Source organism: Melanostigma gelatinosum (assembly GCF_949748355.1).
Source record: "Melanostigma gelatinosum genome assembly, chromosome: 9".
Lineage (NCBI taxonomy): Eukaryota > Metazoa > Chordata > Actinopteri > Perciformes > Zoarcidae > Melanostigma > Melanostigma gelatinosum.
In genome coordinates, this window is record NC_136642.1 from 495230 (window position 1) to 516879 (window position 21650).

Genomic DNA, 21650 nt, shown 5'->3' on the forward strand with positions numbered 1-21650 from the left:
ACGGTACTTTTATATTGAAGTACTTCCTGTTTGCTCTGACAGTTACGGTAATGGAGCGGCGTGGTCCGACCGTCTGAACACGGAGCAGCTCGAGAGGAACCAGCAGCTGATCGATCAGCAACAGATACCTGATCAATGATGGCGGACCGGGTCTCTGGACCCAGACTGGTTCTGGTCTTCAGCGGGAAACGGAAGTCCGGAAAAGATTACGTCACGGACCTGATCCACAACCGGTAAACTGGTTTATTATTGACTGAGTGAGTGGTCTCACCTACGTCACGATCTCCTTAGTTACGAGGTCGGTCGGCCATGTTGGAGTACATACAGAGCCTACATGGCGGCGAGTAAACAAGGAAGGGCGGCGAAAATACCATACTTTGAATCACTGGATAGTGCATCAAAGGTTCGCTACCTGGCCAAATTGAAGGCTGATGGAAACAATTATGTTTTTATGTTTGTCACAAACTGAAGTAACTGTTATACTGCAATACTGTGTTATACTGCAATACTCTGTTTTACTGCAGTATCATACATGTCTCTTCTTCTTCTGTAGTTTAGGCTCTGATGTTTGCTGCATCCTGCGTCTGTCTGGACCTCTGAAGCAGCAATACGCTGACGTGAGACACACACACACTCACACACTCACACACACACACCCTTACTGCTGGGTCATGCTGGTTCTGGTGGTTCTACAGGAACACTGTCTGGACCTGGACCAGCTGCTGGGTCCTGGTCTTTATAAGGAGCGGCATCGAGCAGACATGATTCTTTGGGGAGAAAGCCGGCGATGCCAGGACCCCGGATTCTTCTGTCGCCTAGCAACCAGAGGGGCGCGGCAACCCGTGTGGGTACGTTACCATGGGGACCGCAGTGTATCGTTAGCAACGTAGGGGGCTAACGTTCTGTGACCGGTGTAGCATTAAAGCAACGGTGGCGTTAGCTAGGTAGCTGGTTTCCACCATGCTATCATGCTACACCGGTTACTGTGTTTTAGCACCGTGATGTAAAACGGGTCAACGTGTTTTCAATCTACCAGGAAACAGGAGCAGAAGAAGAGACCAATCCAGAGAGAACATGGAGGTCTTCAGGAATGTTTCTGAATTGTTGCTTCATGTCAGCTGTTGTTGGTCAGGAGACAAAGACAATATAAATACCTGTGGTTAGCTTCAGCGTTAGCCAGCACCACAGCTGAAGGCTAATAACAAGCCTTCAACTTAAAAGGTCTACAACGTGTTGGCTGACATCGTACAGATAGTTTAGAACATTAAAACAACCAGGATCTACAAAGTTCAGCGTAGAATGTGGAGAAAACTGGATACAAATGATAGAAAGGGGAGCGGAGAAGCAGCTCTCTGATTGGTCAGGTGGTGAGTGATGCTCTCTCTGCTCTCTGATTGGTCAGGTGGTGAGTGATGCTCGGAGGCTGTCAGACCTTCAGTGGTTCTGGTCCGAGTTTCCCCGACAGTCTCAAAGTGTCCGAGTTCAAAGCTCAGAAGAAACACGCAAACAGAGGGGGTGGAGCTTCTCTGCAGGTAAGATCACCCGTTTGTCTGTTCACCTGTACGTCTGTCACTCTACCCGTTCACCTGTCCGTCTCTCAGGTGTGGACGATGCAGAGTCAGAGTGCGGGTTGGACAGCGGGGTTGACTTCGATTGGATCGTCACTAACGAGACCGACGCCCCCTCGTTAGAAGAGCAGCTGCAACCAATCCTGAAGCTGGCTGAGGACGCAGCGTCATCACTCTGATGTCACGGATCAATAAATGTACTGATGAATGTGGAGCCGATCACTGGTGTTTCTGTCTGATCAATAAAGTTCTGAGTCTCAGGTTGTTTCCATCATCACTCAAAGCAGATGCTCACCTGTCAAGACACTGATAATAAAGAACTAATCTGATTGATCAATGAAGCGAAACTAGAAGTACATGCTTGATTCAGAGCAGATCTACGATTGAGGGATTGACTCCACCTGGCTCTCAACATGGCAGCGGCTAGCAGCTAACAGTGTTTACCTTTTATCAGCTGTTCAATGTTTATTTGAACTGAAATAAAAGCTCAGAGTCAGTTTGGATCTACAGACCAGTGACGGTGCTTTTATTTTATAAAATCCTGTCTCATGATTTATTACAATGAGCTGTGCCATCACCTCTCCAGGTAAAAACAAACTTTATTCATTCACGTCATCGGGTCAAAGGTCACCTGTGGCAGTGGAATGCCTCGTGGTGATTGGCTACCTTAAACCCCAAGAACAAAAACAATAACTCATTGGCTCTAATCGATTATTAGTTAATGTGGCAAAAGATGACAAACGTGTGATTAGTTCTTAACGAGGAAACGAATGTAAGTCTGTTAAAGTCCCTTATAGACAAAGCATATCAAGCAGCTCCTTCACTTAATACTGGGGGGGGGGGGGGGGGGCTGGCACTGTGAGCAGGTAAGGGGGGGGACCAGGGACAAGGAGCTCATTAAAGCAACACTCCCAATATGTGACTTTATGAATCAGAAGGAATGTGTGAAAGCAGGAATCATTTAGAGAGAGGGGGGGGGTGAAGGAAGGAGGGAGGAGGAAAGGTGCAGGGGGGAGGAATGTTTCAGCCAAGGAGCTGGACCCTGTCCTCCAACATGAAGGAGGAGAGAGAAGGTGGGAGGAATGTTTTGGCCACGCAGTTTTGCCGTCCACCTGTCTGGCGGGGGGTGTTCAGCAGCAGCTGAGCGCCTCCATGGTCTGATTCAGAGTCGCCTGAAGCTCCATGCTGGCGTTTCTGGCTGAAGTCAAAGCATCTGGAACCAAATGAGTCACAGAATAAAGCTTCCACGAGCATCAAATACACAACAAATATACGTCTCCAGGTTTCCATCATTATTCTAACAAGAAGAAGAAGAAGCCGTCTCACCCTCCAGGCCGTCGATGGTTTTCTCCAGTTTGGCCACTGAACGCTCTGCAGCTTCAGCTCTGCTCTCAGCCTGCAAACAGGAAGTGAACCGGTTAGTTTCTCTAAAACATATTTACATTAGACAGAAAGGTTCCAGTTGATACAGAATATTAAATAAGTGTCTCACCTCCTTGAGTTTGTTGCTCAGGTTCTTGATCTCCTCTTCATACCTGTCTTCCTTATGAGAGTACTGAGAGACAGACAGACAGACAATCAGAGAACCAGGTGTACGGACAAGCGCAGGTAACAGGACACCTCTGATTGTGTCCTTCCTCCCTCACACCTTCAGGTCTGCAAGTCACTCCTCACTGACACTGTAACAGGCGAGCCTAAAGGGGTCAGCTAACGAGCCTAAAGGGGTCAGCTAACGAGCCTAAAGGGGTCAGCTAACGGGCGTAAAGGGGTCAGCTAACGGGCGAGCCTAAAGGGGTCGGCTAACGGGCGAGCCTAAAGGGGTCGGCTAACGGGCGTAAAGGGGTCGGCGGGCGAGCCTAAAGGGGTCAGCTAACGGGCGTAAAGGGGTCAGCTAACGGGCGAGCCTAAAGGGGTCAGCTAACGGGCGTAAAGGGGTCAGCTAACGGGCGTAAAGGGGTCAGCTAACGGGCGTAAAGGGGTCAGCTAACGGGCGTAAAGGGGTCAGCTAACGGGCGTAAAGGGGTCAGCTAACGGGCGTAAAGGGGTCAGCTAACGGGCGTAAAGGGGTCAGCTAACGGGCGTAAAGGGGTCAGCTAACGGGCGTAAAGGGGTCAGCTAGCGAGCCTAAAGGGGTCAGCTGGCGGGCGAGCCTAAAGGGGTCAGCTGGCGGGCGAGCCTAAAGGGGTCAGCTGGCGGGCGAGCCTAAAGGGGTCAGCTGGCGGGCGAGCCTAAAGGGGTCAGCTAACGGACGGGCGTAAAGGGGTCAGCTGGCGAGCGTAAAGGGGTCAGCTAACAGGCGAGCGTAAAGGGGTCAGCTAACAGGCTAACAGGTGTACCACACACACACAGAATGAGTAGAACGGACATCTCACTGTGTGCTGTGGTCATGTGACCAGTGTTTAAGGACCTCCTCCTCCTACCTTCTCAGTCTGGGCCTCCAGAGACTTTGAACTAGTGAAGACTGATTTCAGCTCCTCCTCCAACCCTCGACTCTTACTGCAGGTCAAACGGGTGAGGTGTTATTTTGTGTCTGGTCTGTTTCAGAGAGTTCAGAGGTCATGAGGAGCAGCAGGTTAAAGTCATGCAGAGAGCAGCAGGAGCAGCAACTAGAGGTCAGGGGTCATAGGAGGTCAGGAGGAGGAGCTCCTCTGGTTTGATTGACAGCAGGTGGGGGGGGGGGGGGGTACCTTGTCCTCAGACGCCTGCAGGCTCTTCAGTGATTGGTCGAAACTCCTCAACTGCTCCTCCAACCTCCGAACCTTACTGTTAGAGACACGTGGGTGCATGGGACAGGAAGACAGGAGGACAGGACAGACAGGCAGCAGCAGCAGCAGCGACATGTTTCCATGTAAACACAGGAAGAGAAAGACGGATGCAGTTAAGGTTAGAGCGTCGTTGGTGAAGCAGTGCGACATCACGCCGAGGTCATCGGTCTGATGGTGACATCACACTGATGAAGAACAAGAACTAACTGAAGTTATTATTGGATATAACTAATAAATGTACACGTTATTATATTATACATCAGAATATATTTCATAACACCCGAGTGTAGAAGTGAAACTCAGCAGCGTCATGCTGTAAGCAGCTGTTAGACATGCACAGGTGTGTGTGTGTGTGCGCGTTATAGACCTCTCTCCCTGCTCAGCTCTGTCTTCAGCGCGTTCCAGTTCACCTTCCACCATCACCAGTTTACGAGCCACCTGTCAATCAAACACAGAAGTTTTACAGCATAAGCAGTATATGTAGAAGCATAAGAAGCATCAGTATATGAATACAACACTATCGACGAAGCTAACGAGGCAACACGTACAAGCTAGCTAGCTAGTGGGGGGGGGGGGGGTATTTGCATCGATACACGGAAGCAAAGTATCGATATTTTATTTTTCAAACTAAAAATAAAATTTCCCCTTGGGGATGAATAAAGTACATTTCTATTCTATTCTAAATCAATTGCTCTTTCAGTCCACTAGATGGTGCCGAGTTGTTTTCTGGTGAGGTCAGCAGTCTGGTTGGGTACTGAAACTCGGTCTAATATAGCACCGGTTCCTATACGTCCGGTCTCTACCGGACCCAAACACAATGCAGATTTCGGTGCCTGAGCCGATTGAAATACTTTTTTTACACGACTCTGATGACTCCGTCCTGGCAGCAGGACTCGGTCCTCCGCTCCTCACTCATAGTATTATTACAACGGCTACTTAGCGCTGCCGCTCATAAGCACAACAACACAGGCACGCAGAAGCTTATATATATTATGTTTAAAGGGACCTGAGCTGTCAGAATAAATAATTCATAAAAAATAAAGAAAAATACAAATCAGAAAACTGAAGAGGATTTGTTTGAAAGTCAGAACTTGTTCTCTGCACTACACGCACAAACTGAATCATCACCGTGGTGCTGCCGTGCCATATCCTGTCTCTTTTGCATATCTTGCAATGAACACACTTTTAATTTATTAAGTGTGAAATGCTCCCACACCTCGGACCACTTAGGCCTCCGCCATGTTTCAGAACAACGTTTCGGGTCCGATGCTCTTTCCTCTGTTGTACATTGTTTGATCGCATGTTTACTTTTATTGTGAAGAGCATGAAAACGGAAGTGATTTTACTGTGAAGAGACAGGAAGTAGCTGCGCTGTGCTCCGCTCTTTTTTTCTTCTCAAACATCTCTGCGACTTATTGAGTGGCGTAATAATCATGAGACACAACGAATCAATAATGAAATTTGATAATCGACAATGAAAACTATTTTAATAATCGATTATTATCGATAAACTTGATTCGTTGTTGCGGCCCGAGATGTGACACATGGATATGCTAGCTAGCTAATTAGCCTGCTGTGGAGGTGGACAAGCTAGCCACCTTGTGCACCTCCAACACGTTCATAGAACCAAGTCAACACGTCTACTGAGAGAACCGGTCGCCATAACGTCGCTCATGTTTTCGTACCTCTTCATATTTCCGGTCGGCCTCCTCAGCGATCAGCTTGGCTTCTCTCAGCTGAACCTCCAGCTGCTCCATCTTCTCTTCATCCTTCAGAGCTCTGTTCTCGATCACCTTCATACCTCTGAGAGGGAGCCGGGCAGACAGATGAAGAGTTATTGATGAATTTGTCTCCCCTCGTTTGAGGAATAAAACCTCCAGGTGTGCGTCTGACCTCTCGCTCTCGTCGGCAGACTTCTCCGTCTCGTCCAGCTTGTGGAGGGTGGTGGACAGTCTCTCCTGGACTCGCTCCAGATTGTCCTCGCTGAGCTGCAGACGGCGGCCCAGAGCAGTCACCTCCGCCTCCGCCTGCAAGACACACAGCAGGGAGGAGACAGCCCACAGGTCAGGTTCTCAGGTGTGTGCGTTTTAACTAAAAACACCTCACATTCCTCTTTCAACACAGGTATGTATGGCATGTGACACACCCTGACAGACGAGCGTAAGGGGGTGTGTATGTGTGTGCACCTCCTCTCTGCTCCTCTTCTCCTTCTCCACCTCCTTCTCCAGTCTGACGGCTCGGTCCTCCGCCTCCTCCGCCTGCTCCTGCAGCACTTTGATCTTCTTCTTCACGGCATCGATGCTGTTCAGTCCTCCACTCATCTTCTTCTTCTACTTCGAAGGAACCAGGAAGGCTAAATTAATATTTAGAACAGCTGCAGACTGATTGATCAATGAATACATTAGAATACATATTAATTCATAAATATAATAAAGAATGTACACAACATTTGAATGTTTAAAGAATTTAAGGATCGAACAAAGCAATTATTCTAAATTAATTATCCAACTCGTTTATTAATCATGAACTGGATACAACTACTAAAACACTAAATAATTAACTATCTTAAGGATTCAACATGTTTTTAGGGCTGTAATCAGATTAACGTACCAACGTTTTGATCATGTGACTCAGCGTAGATTCACAGTCAATACATTTATTTTATTCCTCAAGTTTTATTTATCATAAATTATATTCCTAAAAACATAAAATACAACACTGAATGAACTGATCATATTAAAACAGCCAAATATTAGTCTAATTATATAGCACATTTAAAGTTAACAGTACATGAATAAATACTCAGTACCTCATATTAAACTATACGGGTTCAATAAGTTATTTTATTATCTCGTATATTACATATATATTTATTGTATATTACATTATATATTTATTGACGTGTTGTTGATCTGTAACTAGCACGTTAGCTCCGGATGCTAACAGCGGACCACCGCCCTTGTTAGCATGCTAACATGTTAGCTTAGCGTTCAGAGCTCGTGGTAAACCAGGTGAGATGTAACGTTTCTGGTTAATCTTACCTGTCCGAGTCCTCTGAAGAAAACACACCTGCGGCTCGAGCCCGACTTCACCTGTCACCGTCACTTCCCTGTTAGCAGGTGGGCTAACTATCTGTTAGCTGTTAGCAGGCTAACGGAGCTGCTGGCTCACTTTTGTAAACCGAGAGAAGAAGAAACTGCGGCACGGTGTCGGTCTGAAGCGCCACTCGGGTCTCTGGGTCCAACGGTTCTGGTCCTGGTCGCTGTCTGTGCTGGTCCTGGTCCTGATTTTGAGCCTCTTCCTCGTCCAGCCAACTTAACGTTAACTCCCAACTGACGACTACACCCGTTTCCGGGTTAAATTCCCTCCACAGGAAGTGACGATGGAGGTCCTTCCAGATTAAAAGTGATTAAGAAATCTGTTCTTAAAAGATAAACTTTTTGTTTTTTTAATGGATACAAAACTCAGTTTTTCAAAACAACTGTTATCATTTTTTAGCAAATTCCAGAAAAAATAAACGGAATTAAACGTTACCTTATTTCTAATTGATATTAACTTCTGTTACAACAAGCAACAACAAATATATATATATATATATATATATATATATATATATATATATATATATATATATATATATATATATATATATATATATATATATATATATATATATATATATATATATATATATATATATATATTTATACATATGTATATATATATATTTATAAATGTATTTATATACATATATATTTATGTATATTTTAAATATCGAAAATATGTATTGCATTAATAGATGTTATAAGGAATATAGTGATTGGTCAGATAGTTCTGAAGAAGCTAAAATAATTTTGCATCATTTCATTTATTTAAGAAATAAAACAATCTGGAGATTAAAAGTATTTCATGACTTTAACCTCCAGAAATAAAAACATCAACATCACATGTTCTCCAGCTGATTAGATTTATAAAGAGCACACAAACAATAAACTTACAGCAAAAATCGTTTTCAGTCTTCTGATGAAATCTTTGTACAAACACTTTACTTCATTAGAACGTTTCTGACTCCAGATCAGAATCACCTGAACGAGTCTTCAGAAGTCAGACGTCATGATAAAAAGCTTCAGTTCCTTCTGATGAGCTCGGATCACATGACACCAAAACACCTGAAACATAGAAATGTGCTAAAAGAGATTTGTACTTTTAATAAACATGATGAAATGTGTAAATAACACAACTTGGCATCTTATTAAGAGATTCATATTCATTCATTTTATGGTCGTTCCTCCTTTGAACTGTGTGTGTATTATTAGAAATGTTTAAATGTGTTCCAGAGAATGATGATGAAGATCATTTTTATGTTTTTCTATCATGTGATCTTTAACACTTAACATTCTTATTCCTTCACGTGAACCATCGTTAAATATCTTCAGTCTGTGGTTCATGTCTCATGCTTTAAACCCTGATGAGAGTGAGACAGGTAGACAGTGAGACAGTCCACCTGTTGTCCTTCACACTGAGATCATTTTGATTTGAACTCATCAGAATGATGAAACTCCTTCATTCTTTTTTTAAATCTACAATGAAATGTTTGTAAAAAATCTGCGGATGTATAAACGTCCACACGCTGTTCTCCGACATGTGGACTGAGATGAACCGTCATCAGTAAACACTGTGAATGAAGTTCAATAAAGACAGCTTTTTGGTTAAAGGGTAAAACTCTCCAGTCAGTGTTGATGGTACATGTAGTTCATGGAGTGCTCAGTCCTCAGTGCTGCTGTCATGTGACTAAAGGCGAGGACTATTGAGGAAGAACTACAGACTGGTTCAGCTTGTAGTCCTCCACACAGCCAGAGGGCGCTGTGCTCTACATGGAGCTCACAAACAACTACTGTGTTCTCTTTGCTTGTATTGCTAACAGTGATGATGGCATCCCATAATATCAGGTCAGAGGACGCTCTGGACGAGGACTCTCGAGTGTTCAGCTGTATTTATTGGATCCATAGATGCAGCAGAGACGCTGCGGCTGCATTAGTGTCGAGGATATGACCGTCAGAAGCTTGCGTGCAATGCATCCTGGTACATGTAGGCACAGCCGGCTCTGCAGCAGGAGGATTCAGCACTCTGGGTCAAAACAGCAGGTCTGAGGAAGTTCTCTTAAATAAACTACATTCACTATCAACACTGACTGGACGTCCATCTTTAACATCTTCACCTTATCTCAATAAAAACTTCCTCAAACAAGCCGATTGGTTAAAAGCAACCAATCAATAAGACAATATATGATCAGGTTCTATACAAGTATAAAAGAAACAGCCATGCTAACAGGCAGCAGTGATGTCATGTTTCAGTCAGACAGCAAACATCTTCCTGTTTTTTTTTTTAAAACACCACCAATCTACGACTCAACAGTATACCCCCCCCCCCCCCTTCCTGAAACAAACTAAACTTTCTGAGATTCTTTAAAAAATGTTTCACTCTGGAGGGATTTCTGTAAACTTATAAATTCTGGCTTGACGTTGTTGTTCCTAAATTGAATTATTTTCTCTTTTTTTTGCTTTCACAAATGACAGAAACACAGATTTTAGTCTCTCGGACTATTTGATAGTAAAATTCTACAGAATGGTTCCAATGTTAAACTACGTTCAGCTTTAAATTACCATATAAATACAGTTTACACAGTTTGATTCTCACAAGAAGAAACATAATCCAGCTGAACACAGCAGGTTGTGACTCAAATTGTTGATATCCAAAGGCATTCTGGGTAGTGTAGTGTGGTGACCATTAATGTGTCGCATCTTTGAGTCATATGACACTGTATAAACCCCGCCCTCTCAATAAGAAAGCTCCGCCCACTCCAACGTGTCTGGGCGGGGCTACAGCTGACGTGATGATGTAAACAGGTCACATGGTGATACTTCCTGTTTCTAAACCTAACAGCAACATTCAGAAAACACTTCAGGACACTTCTGTGAAACAGGAATTTACATCATCTCCAGCTTTCACAATAAAAGTCTGACAGCGACGGGTAATCACGGTGACATCAGCAGGTCCCTGAGGCCATACAGCTGAGATGTTAACTGGGATCTGCTCCACACTCGCTCTCCTCTGGGATGTCCTGCAGGTCTAAGGGGTCAGAGGTCACAGGTTACTATCAACATAATGTGTAACAACGATCGATAACAGGTATTGACGTGTAATAACGATCGATAACAGTTATTGATGTGTAATAACGATCGATAACAGTTATTGACGTGTAATAACGATCGATAACAGGTATTGACGTGTAATAACGATCGATAACAGTTATTGACGTGTAACAACGATCGATAACAGTTATTGACGTGTAACAACAATCGATAACAGTTATTGATGTGTAATAACGATCGATAACAGTTATTGACGTGTAATAACGATCTATAACAGGTGTTGACGTGTAACAGCGATCGATAACAGTTGTTGACGTGTAACAACGATCGATAACAGTTGTTGACGTGTAACAACGATCGATAACAGTTATTGACGTGTAACAACGATCGATAACAGGTATTGACGTGTAATAACGATCGATAACAGTTATTGACGTGTAACAACGGTCGATAACAGTTGTTGACGTGTAACAACGATCGATAACAGTTATTGACGTGTAATAACGATCGATAACAGGTATTGACGTGTAACAACAATCGATAACAGTTATTGACGTGTAACAACGATCGATAACAGTTATTGACGTGTAATAACGATCGATAACAGTTATTGACGTGTAACAACGGTCGATAACAGTTGTTGACGTGTAACAACGATCGATAACAGTTATTGACGTGTAACAACGATCGATAACAGTTATTGACGTGTAACAACGATCGATAACAGTTATTGACGTGTAACAACGATCGATAACAGTTATTGACGTGTAACAACGATCGATAACAGTTATTGACGTGTAACAACGATCGATAACAGTTATTGACGTGTAACAACGATCGATAACAGGTATTGATGTGTATCGATAACAGTTATTGATGTGTAATAACGATCGATAACAGGTATTGATGTGTGATAACGATCGATAACAGTTATTGACGTGTAACAACGATCGATAACAGTTGTGTAACAACGATCGATAAGTTATTTACGTGTAACAACGATCGATAACAGTTATTGACGTGTAACAACGATCGATAACATGTATTGATGTGTAACAACGATCGATAACATGTATTGATGTGCATCGATAACAGTTATTGATGTGTAATAACGATCGATAACAGTTATTGATGTGTAATAACGATCGATAACAGTTATTGATGTGTAATAACGATCGGTAACAGGTATTGACGTGTAATAACAGGTATTGATGTGTAAGAATGATCGATAACAGGTATTGACGTGTAATAACGATCGATAACAGGTATCGATGTGTAATAACAATCGTTAACAGGTATCGATGTGTAATAACGATCGATAACAGGTATCGATGTGTAATAACGATCGATAACAGGTATCGATGTGTATCGATAACAGTTATTGATGTGTAACAACGATCGATAAGTTATTGACGTGTAACAACGATCGATAACAGTTATTGACGTGTAACAACGATCGATAACATGTATTGATGTGTAACAACGATCGATAACATGTATTGATGTGTATCGATAACAGTTATTGATGTGTATCGATAACAGTTATTGATGTGTAATAACGATCGATAACAGTTATTGACGTGTAACAAGATCGATAAGTTATTGACGTGTAATAACGATCGATAACAGGTATTGATGTGTAATAACGATCGATAAGTTATTGACGTCTAATAACGATCGATAACAGTTATTGACGTGTAACAATGATCGATAACAGTTATTGACGTGTAACAACGGTCGATAAGTTATTGACGTCTAATAACGATCGATAACAGTTATTGACGTCTAATAACAATCGATAACAGTTATTGACGTGTAATAACGATCGATAACAGTTATTGACGTGTAATAACGATCGATAAGTTATTGACGTCTAATAACGATCGATAACAGGTATTGATGTGTAATAACGATCGATAAGTTATTGACTTCTAATAACGATCGATAACAGTTATTGACGTGTAACAACGATCGATAACAGTTATTGACGTGTAACAACGATTGATAAGTTATTGACGTGTAATAACGATCGATAAGTTATTGACGTGTAATAACGATCGATAACAGTTATTGATGTGTAACAACGATCGACAACAGGTATTGACGTGTAATAACGATCGATAACAGTTATTGACGTGTAACAACGGTCGATAACAGTTGTTGATGTGTAACAACGATCGATAACAGTTATTGACGTGTAACAACGATCGATAACAGTTATTGACGTGTAACAACGGTCGATAACAGTTGTTGATGTGTAACAACGATCGATAACAGTTATTGACGTGTAACAACGATCGATAACAGTTATTGACGTGTAACAACGATCGATAACAGTTATTGACGTGTAACAACGATCAATAACAGTTATTGACGTGTAACAACGATCGATAACAGTTATTGACGTGTAACAACGATCGATAACAGTTATTGACGTGTAACAACGATCGATAACAGGTATTGATGTGTATCGATAACAGTTATTGATGTGTAATAACGATCGATAACAGGTATTGATGTGTGATAACGATCGATAACAGTTATTGACGTGTAACAACGATCGATAACAGTTCTGTAACAACGATCGATAAGTTATTGACGTGTAACAACGATCGATAACAGTTATTGACGTGTAACAACGATCGATAACATGTATTGATGTGTAACAACGATCGATAACATGTATTGATGTGTATCGATAACAGTTATTGATGTGTAATAACGATCGATAACAGTTATTGATGTGTAATAACGATCGGTAACAGGTATTGACGTGTAATAACAGGTATTGATGTGTAAGAATGATCGATAACAGGTATTGACGTGTAATAACGATCGATAACAGGTATCGATGTGTAATAACAATCGATAACAGGTATCGATGTGTAATAACGATCGATAACAGGTATCGATGTGTAATAACAATCGATAACAGGTATCGATGTGTAATAACGATCGATAACAGGTATCGATGTGTAATAACAATCGATAACAGGTATCGATGTGTAATAACGATCGATAACAGGTATCGATGTGTAATAACGATCGATAACAGGTATCGATGTGTATCGATAACAGTTATTGACGTGTAACAACGATCGATAACAGTTATTGACGTGTAACAACGATCGATAACATGTATTGATGTGTAACAACGATCGATAACATGTATTGATGTGTATCGATAACAGTTATTGATGTGTATCGATAACAGTTATTGATGTGTATCGATAACAGTTATTGATGTGTAATAACGATCGATAACAGGTATTGATGTGTAATAATGATCAATAACAGTTATTGATGAGTCGTACTGACCCCTGGGGCTGTCAGAGCGAGGAGAGATTCTCATCACTTCCTCCTCCTTTCCTTCCTCGATGCCGTCTAATTGGTCAACGGGATCCTGGCTGGCCAATGGTGCGAGGGGGCGTGGCTCCAGCTCCCTGCTGCCCCGCCTCCTGCTCCCCTGCTGACACAGACACCGTAGCTTAGCTTAGCTTGGTTTTGTTAAGCCACAAAGCTGTGAGCTGGTTCCTAAACCCTGAACCGTGATGGTGGTCCTGAATCTGAGGTTTGGTTTCACTAAAGCAGAGTTAAGAGATTCAGAATAACATAAAACATTTAAACATTGGTCCAGTCTGAGGAGGTTCAGACTCGATTAAACGAGCTGGACGTCATCCAGATACAAGAGCGATCCTGGTTTACTTTATCCTGGTTTACTTTATCATGGTTTACTGTATCCTGGTTTAGTATATCCTGGTTTACTTTATCATGGTTAACGGTATCCTGGTATACCGTATTCTGGTTTACCGTATCATGCTTTACCGTATCCTGGTTTACCGTATCATGGTTTACCGTATCCTGGTTTACTTTGTCATGGTTTACTGTATCCTGGTTTACTGTATCCTGGTTTACCGTATCGTGGTTTCCTTTATCATGGTTTACCGTATCCTGGTTTACTGTATCCTGGTTTACTTTATCACGGTTTACCGTATCCTGGTTTACTGTATTCTGGTTTACTGTATCCTGGTTTAGTATATCCTGGTTTACTGTATCCTGGTTTACTGTATCCTGGTTTAGTATAACCTGGTTTACTGTATCCTGGTTTACTTTATCCTGGTTTACTGTATCCTGGTTTACTTTATCCTGGTTTACTGTATCCTGGTTTACTGTATCCTGGTTTAGTATATCCTGGTTTACTGTATCCTGGTTTACTGTATCCTGGTTTACTGTATCCTGGTTAACTTTATCCTGGTTAACTTTATCCTGGTTTACTGTATCCTGGTTTACTGTATCCTGGTTAACTTGATCCTGGTTAACTTTATCCTGGTTTACTGTATCCTGGTTTACTGTATCCTGGTTTACTGTATCCTGGTTAACTTTATCCTGGTTTACTGTATCCTGGTTTACTGTATCCTGGTTTAGTGTATCCTGGTTTAGTATATCCTGGTTTACTGTATCCTGGTTTAGTATATCCTGGTTTACTTTATCATGGTTTACTGTACACTGGTTTACTGTATCCTGGTTTACTGTATCCTGGTTAACTTTATCCTGGTTTACTGTATCCTGGTTTACTGTGTCCTGGTTTACTGTATCCTGGTTTAGCATATCCTGGTTTACTTTATCCTGGTTCACTGTATCCTGGTTAACTTTATCCCAGCTTACTTTATCCTGGTTAACTCACCTGTTCTCCTTTGATGACGTTACTGATCTCTCCGTTGCTCTTCTTCTTGCTTCCTTGCTCCGCCCCCTCTCGTGTAGGCTCCTCCGCCCTCCTACGTAGACGTGTCACTTCCTCCTGCAGCAGCTCCACCTGTCGACGCAGCAGCACTGCCTCTCCGCCGGCGTCCATGCCGGCGTCCCGGGACAACGACCGAGTGATGCGGGGGGCAGGGCCTGTGGTAGACAAGGGGGCGGGGTCTATTGTGATGGACAGCTCCAGGATCGAATCCTGACGAATCACAGCAGCCTGGAGGGGGAGTCAGAGGTCAGTTTATTCATAAGTCAGAATAATAAGTAAGTATTCATTCGTAAGATAACTGTATTCTTGATGATTGATGGATGATAAATTAGTTCCAGACCTGCAGGGCGTGAAGCTGCGTGCTCAGACCGACCAATCGCTGACGGACCTCCTGTGGAGAGGACACGTGTCACATGTTAACGAGCGCTCTGATTGGACAGAAACTGGCTGCATCTTCCCTAAAAGACTTGTACTCTTTAGCTCGCTGAAGGAGCCAAAAGAACGTACAAGTTTATTTACAGAATATTTGACATCAATAAAAACAAACAGTTGTATTTCTGTGTCACATGATCATGAAACAGGAAGTAGCTCTTCACCTCATTCAGGGTGCGTTCCTGCAGCTGGTTCCCGTTTCTGTCCTGAGAGACACAAACAAGACGATGATGACTTTACATGTTTCTGTTCACTACGGAGGAAAACCTGCCGCGTGTTTATGATTTAAGAACAAGTGAAGAAGAAGAAGTTTGGCCACTTAAACCTGTTGTTGTAGGCTGAAGTTCACCACAACATCATGTTCTGTATACACTATATATTGTAACATATCATTAAACTTCACCTGAATATGTTTTTGTTTTTAAATGAGTTTTCATTGTTTTAGTTTAAATAAAGTGAAAAAGGTGATTTTTACCTTTGAGGAGCTGCTGTTGATCTCAAAGGAACCGTTCAGAGAACCAGAGTCTCCATCTGGGAGGAGACACAAAGAGACAAAGACACAAAGAGACATAGACACAAGGACACAGACAGACACATGGACACACAGACACAAAGACACAAAGAGACAAAGACACAAAGAGACATAGACACAAGGACACAGACAGACACATGGACACACAGACACAGACACATGGACACAAAGAGACAAAGAGACAAAGACACAAAGAGACAAAGACACAAAGACATGGACACAAAGACACATCGACACAAGGACACAAAGACGTTGATCAGCAGCTTTAATAATTTAGTTATTTTTGAGCAAAAAAAACATTTTCTTCTTAAATGTGATCATTTCTGCTTTTCTAAATATCAACATAAAACAATAAAATAAAATAAAACCTAGGTTATGGGAACTCACTTCTGAGCTCCTGGTTGCCGTTGGTTACGAAGGATTTGTGGACGTTGGAGTTCAGCAGAAGTTCAGTCAGTTTGTCCACTAAAAGAAATAAAGAGATAAATATACAGATATACAGATATACATAGATATGTATATGTCTGTGATTACTTTCTGTATTGTGATAACAGCTGATATGTGGTCTGTGCTCGAACTCAAACCTTCACTTTCACTTTTACATATACACATACATATGTACATATATACATATGTATATGTATATACATATGTATATATGTACATATATATGTGTATATATGTACATATGTATATATATATATATACACATATACATATTAGGGGTGGGAATCACCAGAGGTCCCGCGATACGATATTATCACGATACTGCGATATTCTGAGTATTGTGATAACATAGGCCTATATTGCGATTTATTACTTTTTTCCACTTCAAATGATGTCCCCAAAGGAAAACTGTGTCAACATGTTTTATTTGATAAGATCAAGTTTTCAGTCTGTTCATCTCACTTCAATCATTTTTGTTGCAGCAGAATATGATCGTCGAGCAGACAGACTGACCAACAATGTCATGAATGTTGCATGAACCTGACAAACTGAACTGTTTGTGTTACTACATCGTCCAACTGAACTAAATGCAAACGTGTGGACTCTGCATATGAACTATAACTCATATAAGTATGATATTAGAGTTATATAACTCAGTATAACTTGTATAAGTAGGATATTAGCGTTATATAACTCAGTATATGAACTATAACGTGTATAAGTAGGATATTAGAGTTATATAACTCAGTATATGAACTATAACTTGTATAAGTAGGATATTAGCGTTATATAACTCAGTATATGAACTATAACTTGTATAAGTAGGATATTAGAGTTATATAACTCAGCATATGAACTATAACTTGTATAAGTAGGATATTAGAGTTATATAACTCAGTATATGAACTATAACGTGTATAAGTAGGATATTAGAGTTATATAACTCAGCATATGAACTATAACTTGTATAAGTAGGATATTAGAGTTATATAACTCAGTATATGAACTATAACTTGTATAAGTAGGATATTAGAGTTATATAACTCAGTATATGAACTATAACGTGTATAAGTAGGATATTAGAGTTATATAACTCAGCATATGAACTATAACTTGTATAAGTAGGATATTAGAGTTATATAACTCAGTATATGAACTATAACTTGTATAAGTAGGATATTAGAGTTATATAACTCAGTATATGAACTATAACTTGTATAAGTAGGATATTAGAGTTATATAACTCAGTATATGAACTATAACTTGTATAAGTATGATATTAGAGTTATATAACTCAGTATATGAACTATAACTTATATAAGTATGATATTAGAGTTATATAACTCAGTATATGAACTATAACTTGTATAAGTATGATATTAGAGTTATATAACTCAGTATATGAACTATAACTTGTATAAGTATGATATTAGAGTTATATAACTCAGTATATGAACTATAACTTGTATAAGTAGGATATTAGAGTTATATAACTCAGTATATGAACTATAACTTGTATAAGTAGGATATTAGAGTTATATAACTCAGTATATGAACTGTAACTTGTATAAGTAGGATATTAGCGTTATATAACTCAGTATATGAACTATAACTTATATAAGTAGGATATTAGAGTTATATAACTCAGTATATGAACTATAACTAGTATAAGTAGGATATTAGCGTTATATAACTCGGTATATGAACTATAACTTGTATAAGTAGGATATTAGCGTTATATAACTCGGTATATGAACTATAACTTGTATAAGTATGATATTAGAGTTATATAACTCAGTATATGAACTATAACTTGTATAAGTATGATATTAGAGTTATATAACTCAGTATATGAACTATAACGTGTATAAGTATGATATTAGAGTTATATAACTCAGTATATGAACTATAACTTGTATAAGTATGATATTAGAGTTATATAACTCAGTATATGAACTATAACTTGTATAAGTATGATATTAGAGTTATATAACTCAGTGTATGAACTATAACTTATATAAGTATGATATTAGAGTTATATAACTCGGTATATGAACTGTAACTTGTATAAGTAGGATATTAGCGTTATATAACTCGGTATATGAACTATAACTTGTATAAGTAGGATATTAGAGTTATATAACTCAGTATATGAACTATAACTTATATAAGTATGATATTAGAGTTATATAACTCAGTATATGAACTATAACTTATATAAGTATGATATTAGAGTTATATAACTCAGTATATGAACTATAACTTATATAAGTATGATATTAGAGTTATATAACTCAGTGTATGAACTATAACTTATATAAGTAGGATATTAGAGTTATATAACTCAGTATATGAACTATAACTTGTATAAGTAGGATATTAGAGTTATATAAATCAGTATATGAACTATAACGTGTATAAGTAGGATATTAAAGTTATATAACTCAGTGTATGAACTATAACTTATATAAGTATGATATTAGAGTTATATAACTCAGTATATGAACTATAACTTATATAAGTATGATATTAGAGTTATATAACTCAGTATATGAACTATAACTTATATAAGTATGATATTAGAGTTATATAACTCAGTATATGAACTGTAACTTGTATAAGTAGGATATTAGCGTTATATAACTCGGTATATGAACTATAACTTGTATAAGTAGGATATTAGAGTTATATAACTCAGTATATGAACTATAACTTATATAAGTATATTAGAGTTATATAACTCAGTATATGAACTATAACTTATATAAGTATGATATTAGAGTTATATAACTCAGTATATGAACTATAACTTATATAAGTATGATATTAGAGTTATATAACTCAGTGTATGAACTATAACTTATATAAGTAGGATATTAGAGTTATATAACTCAGTATATGAACTATAACTTGTATAAGTAGGATATTAGAGTTATATAAATCAGTATATGAACTATAACTTGTATAAGTAGGATATTAAAGTTATATAACTCAGTATATGAACTATAACTTGTATAAGTAGGATATTAGAGTTATATAAATCAGTATATGAACTATAACGTGTATAAGTAGGATATTAAAGTTATATAACTCAGTATATGAACTATAACGTGTATAAGTAGGATATTAGAGTTATATAACTCAGTATATGAACTATAACGTGTATAAGTAGGATATTAGAGTTAATAGAGATAAATAAAAATCTTTTTTTTTAATAGTTCATATCATAAAAGATCGATACTTGGCGTCCGTGTATCGATACAATATCACCACGAAAAAATATCGCGATACTATGCTGTCTCGATTTTTTCCCCCACCCCTAAACATATACATATGTGTATATGTTTACACATATTAGGGGTGTAACGGTACGCGTATTCGTATTGAACCGTTCGGTACGAGGCTCACGGTTCGGTACGCATGACCAACCGAACAATACGTTTGAATAAAAAAAATATATATATGTACATTAATATATATATATATATCTGTGTACACAGACATATAGTTTGGTTTGATTATGAGGTTTAATCTGAAAAAGAGAAGTAGGAGAAAAAGGAGAAGAAGGAGACTCACCCTCAGTGATGGAGGAGGTGAGGAGCGGCTCCGCCTGAGGAGCGTGAGGAGTGTCTGCCCTGAACAGATTCCTGCAGGAGGAGGAGGTGCTGCTGAGCTCCACACCTCCTTCTTCATCTCCTCCTCCTCTTCCTGTCGCCTCCACCAGGTCAGAAAACAGAGTCACTCGCTCCTGGAGGAGCTCCAGCACCTCCCTGTCCTTCTGCTGGATGTCAGCTGAGGAGGAGGAAATATGTTGAATCACATCTGAAGTAGGAGGAGGAGGTGTAGGATGAGGTGTAGGAGGTGAATGAGGAGGAGCTGTAGGATGAGGTGTAGGAGGTGAATGAGGAGGAGGAGCTGTAGGATGAGGTGTAGGAGGTGAATGAGGAGGAGCTGTAGGATGAGGTGTAGGAGGTGAATAGGGAGGAGGAGCTGTAGGATGAGGTGTAGGAGGTGAATGAGGAGGAGGAGCTGTAGGATGAGGTGTAGGAGGTGAATGAGTAGGAGGAGCTGTAGGATGAGGTGTAGGAGGTGAATGAGGAGGAGCTGTAGGATGAGGTGTAGGAGGTGAATGAGGAGGAGCTGTAGGATGAGGTGTAGGAGGTGAATGAGGAGGAGGAGCTGTAGGATGAGGTGTAGGAGGTGAATGAGGAGGAGCTGTAGGATGAGGTGTAGGAGGTGAATGAGGAGGAGGAGCTGTAGGATGAGGTGTAGGAGGTGAATGAGGAGGAGCTGTAGGATGAGGTGTAGGAGGTGAATGAGGAGGAGCTGTAGGATGAGGTGTAGGAGGTGAATGAGGAGGAGCTGTAGGATGAGGTGTAGGAGGTGAATGAGGAGGAGGTACTGTAGGATGAGGTGTAGGAGGTGAATGAGGAGGAGGAGCTGTAGGATGAGGTGTAGGAGGTGAATGAGGAGGAGGTACTGTAGGATGAGGTGTATGGGTGAATGAGGAGGAGGAGCTGTAGGATGAGGTGTAGGAGGTGAATGAGGAGGAGGAGCTGTAGGATGAGGTGTAGGAGGTGAATGAGGAGGAGGAGCTGTAGGATGAGGTGTAGGAGGTGAATGAGGAGGAGGTACTGTAGGATGAGGTGTATGGGTGAATGAGGAGGAGCTGTAGGATGAGGTGTAGGAGGTGAATGAGGAGGAGGAGCTGTAGGATGAGGTGTAGGAGGTGAATGAGGAGGAGCTGTAGGATGAGGTGTAGGAGGTGAATGAGGAGGAGCTGTAGGATGAGGTGTAGGAGGTGAATGAGGAGGAGGTACTGTAGGATGAGGTGTATGGGTGAATGAGGAGGAGGAGCTGTAGGATGAGGTGTAGGAGGTGAATGAGGAGGAGGAGCTGTAGGATGAGGTGTAGGAGGTGAATGAGGAGGAGGAGCTGTAGGATGAGGTGTAGGAGGTGAATGAGGAGGAGGTACTGTAGGATGAGGTGTATGGGTGAATGAGGAGGAGCTGT

General features: G+C 40.4%; 3 protein-coding genes across 6 annotated transcripts in view; 1 reads left to right on the forward strand and 2 right to left on the reverse strand.

Annotated features, from left to right (window-relative positions):
• The first annotated feature begins 63 nt into the window (after window positions 1–63).
• pmvk (phosphomevalonate kinase) lies at window positions 64–1815 on the forward strand. The gene is made up of 5 exons (XM_079275850.1): window positions 64–233; window positions 554–617; window positions 696–848; window positions 1403–1532; window positions 1602–1815. The coding sequence occupies exons 1-5, from the start codon at window positions 136–138 to the stop codon at window positions 1745–1747; spliced, it is 591 nt and encodes a 196-aa protein (XP_079131976.1). The 5' UTR covers window positions 64–135; the 3' UTR covers window positions 1748–1815.
• A 258-nt stretch (window positions 1816–2073) lies between these two features.
• On the reverse strand, window positions 2074–7675 carry LOC306782469 (uncharacterized protein). 3 transcript variants are annotated; one of them, XM_079275843.1, is made up of 9 exons: window positions 7375–7675; window positions 6520–6663; window positions 6227–6360; window positions 6019–6136; window positions 4701–4771; window positions 3989–4064; window positions 3061–3123; window positions 2895–2964; window positions 2074–2781 (listed from the first exon to the last, which is right to left on the reverse strand). In XM_079275843.1, the coding sequence occupies exons 2-9, from the start codon at window positions 6652–6654 to the stop codon at window positions 2699–2701; spliced, it is 750 nt and encodes a 249-aa protein (XP_079131969.1). In that variant the 5' UTR covers window positions 6655–6663; window positions 7375–7675; the 3' UTR covers window positions 2074–2698. The 3 variants fall into 3 exon arrangements, with proteins under 3 accessions (XP_079131969.1, XP_079131971.1, XP_079131970.1); XM_079275845.1 differs by lacking the exon at window positions 3989–4064 and adding an exon at window positions 4256–4331; XM_079275844.1 differs by having other exon boundaries at window positions 6520–6666.
• Window positions 7676–8191: 516 nt separating this feature from the next.
• The window catches only part of arhgef2b (rho/rac guanine nucleotide exchange factor (GEF) 2b), a 48032-nt gene continuing 34573 nt past the window's right edge, over window positions 8192–21650 (reverse strand). The window contains exons 15-22 of one of the 2 annotated variants that reach the window (XM_079275819.1): window positions 20214–20429; window positions 16578–16655; window positions 16134–16189; window positions 15823–15864; window positions 15567–15617; window positions 15170–15454; window positions 13804–13951; window positions 8192–10462 (exon numbers count right to left, since the gene is read on the reverse strand). In XM_079275819.1, the coding sequence (XP_079131945.1) occupies window positions 10413–10462; window positions 13804–13951; window positions 15170–15454; window positions 15567–15617; window positions 15823–15864; window positions 16134–16189; window positions 16578–16655; window positions 20214–20429 (926 nt within the window). In that variant the 3' untranslated portion in view covers window positions 8192–10412. Of the gene's footprint in view, window positions 10463–13803; window positions 13955–15169; window positions 15455–15566; window positions 15618–15822; window positions 15865–16133; window positions 16190–16577; window positions 16656–20213; window positions 20430–21650 lie in introns of both variants that reach the window. The other variant, XM_079275818.1, reaches the window with a different exon arrangement.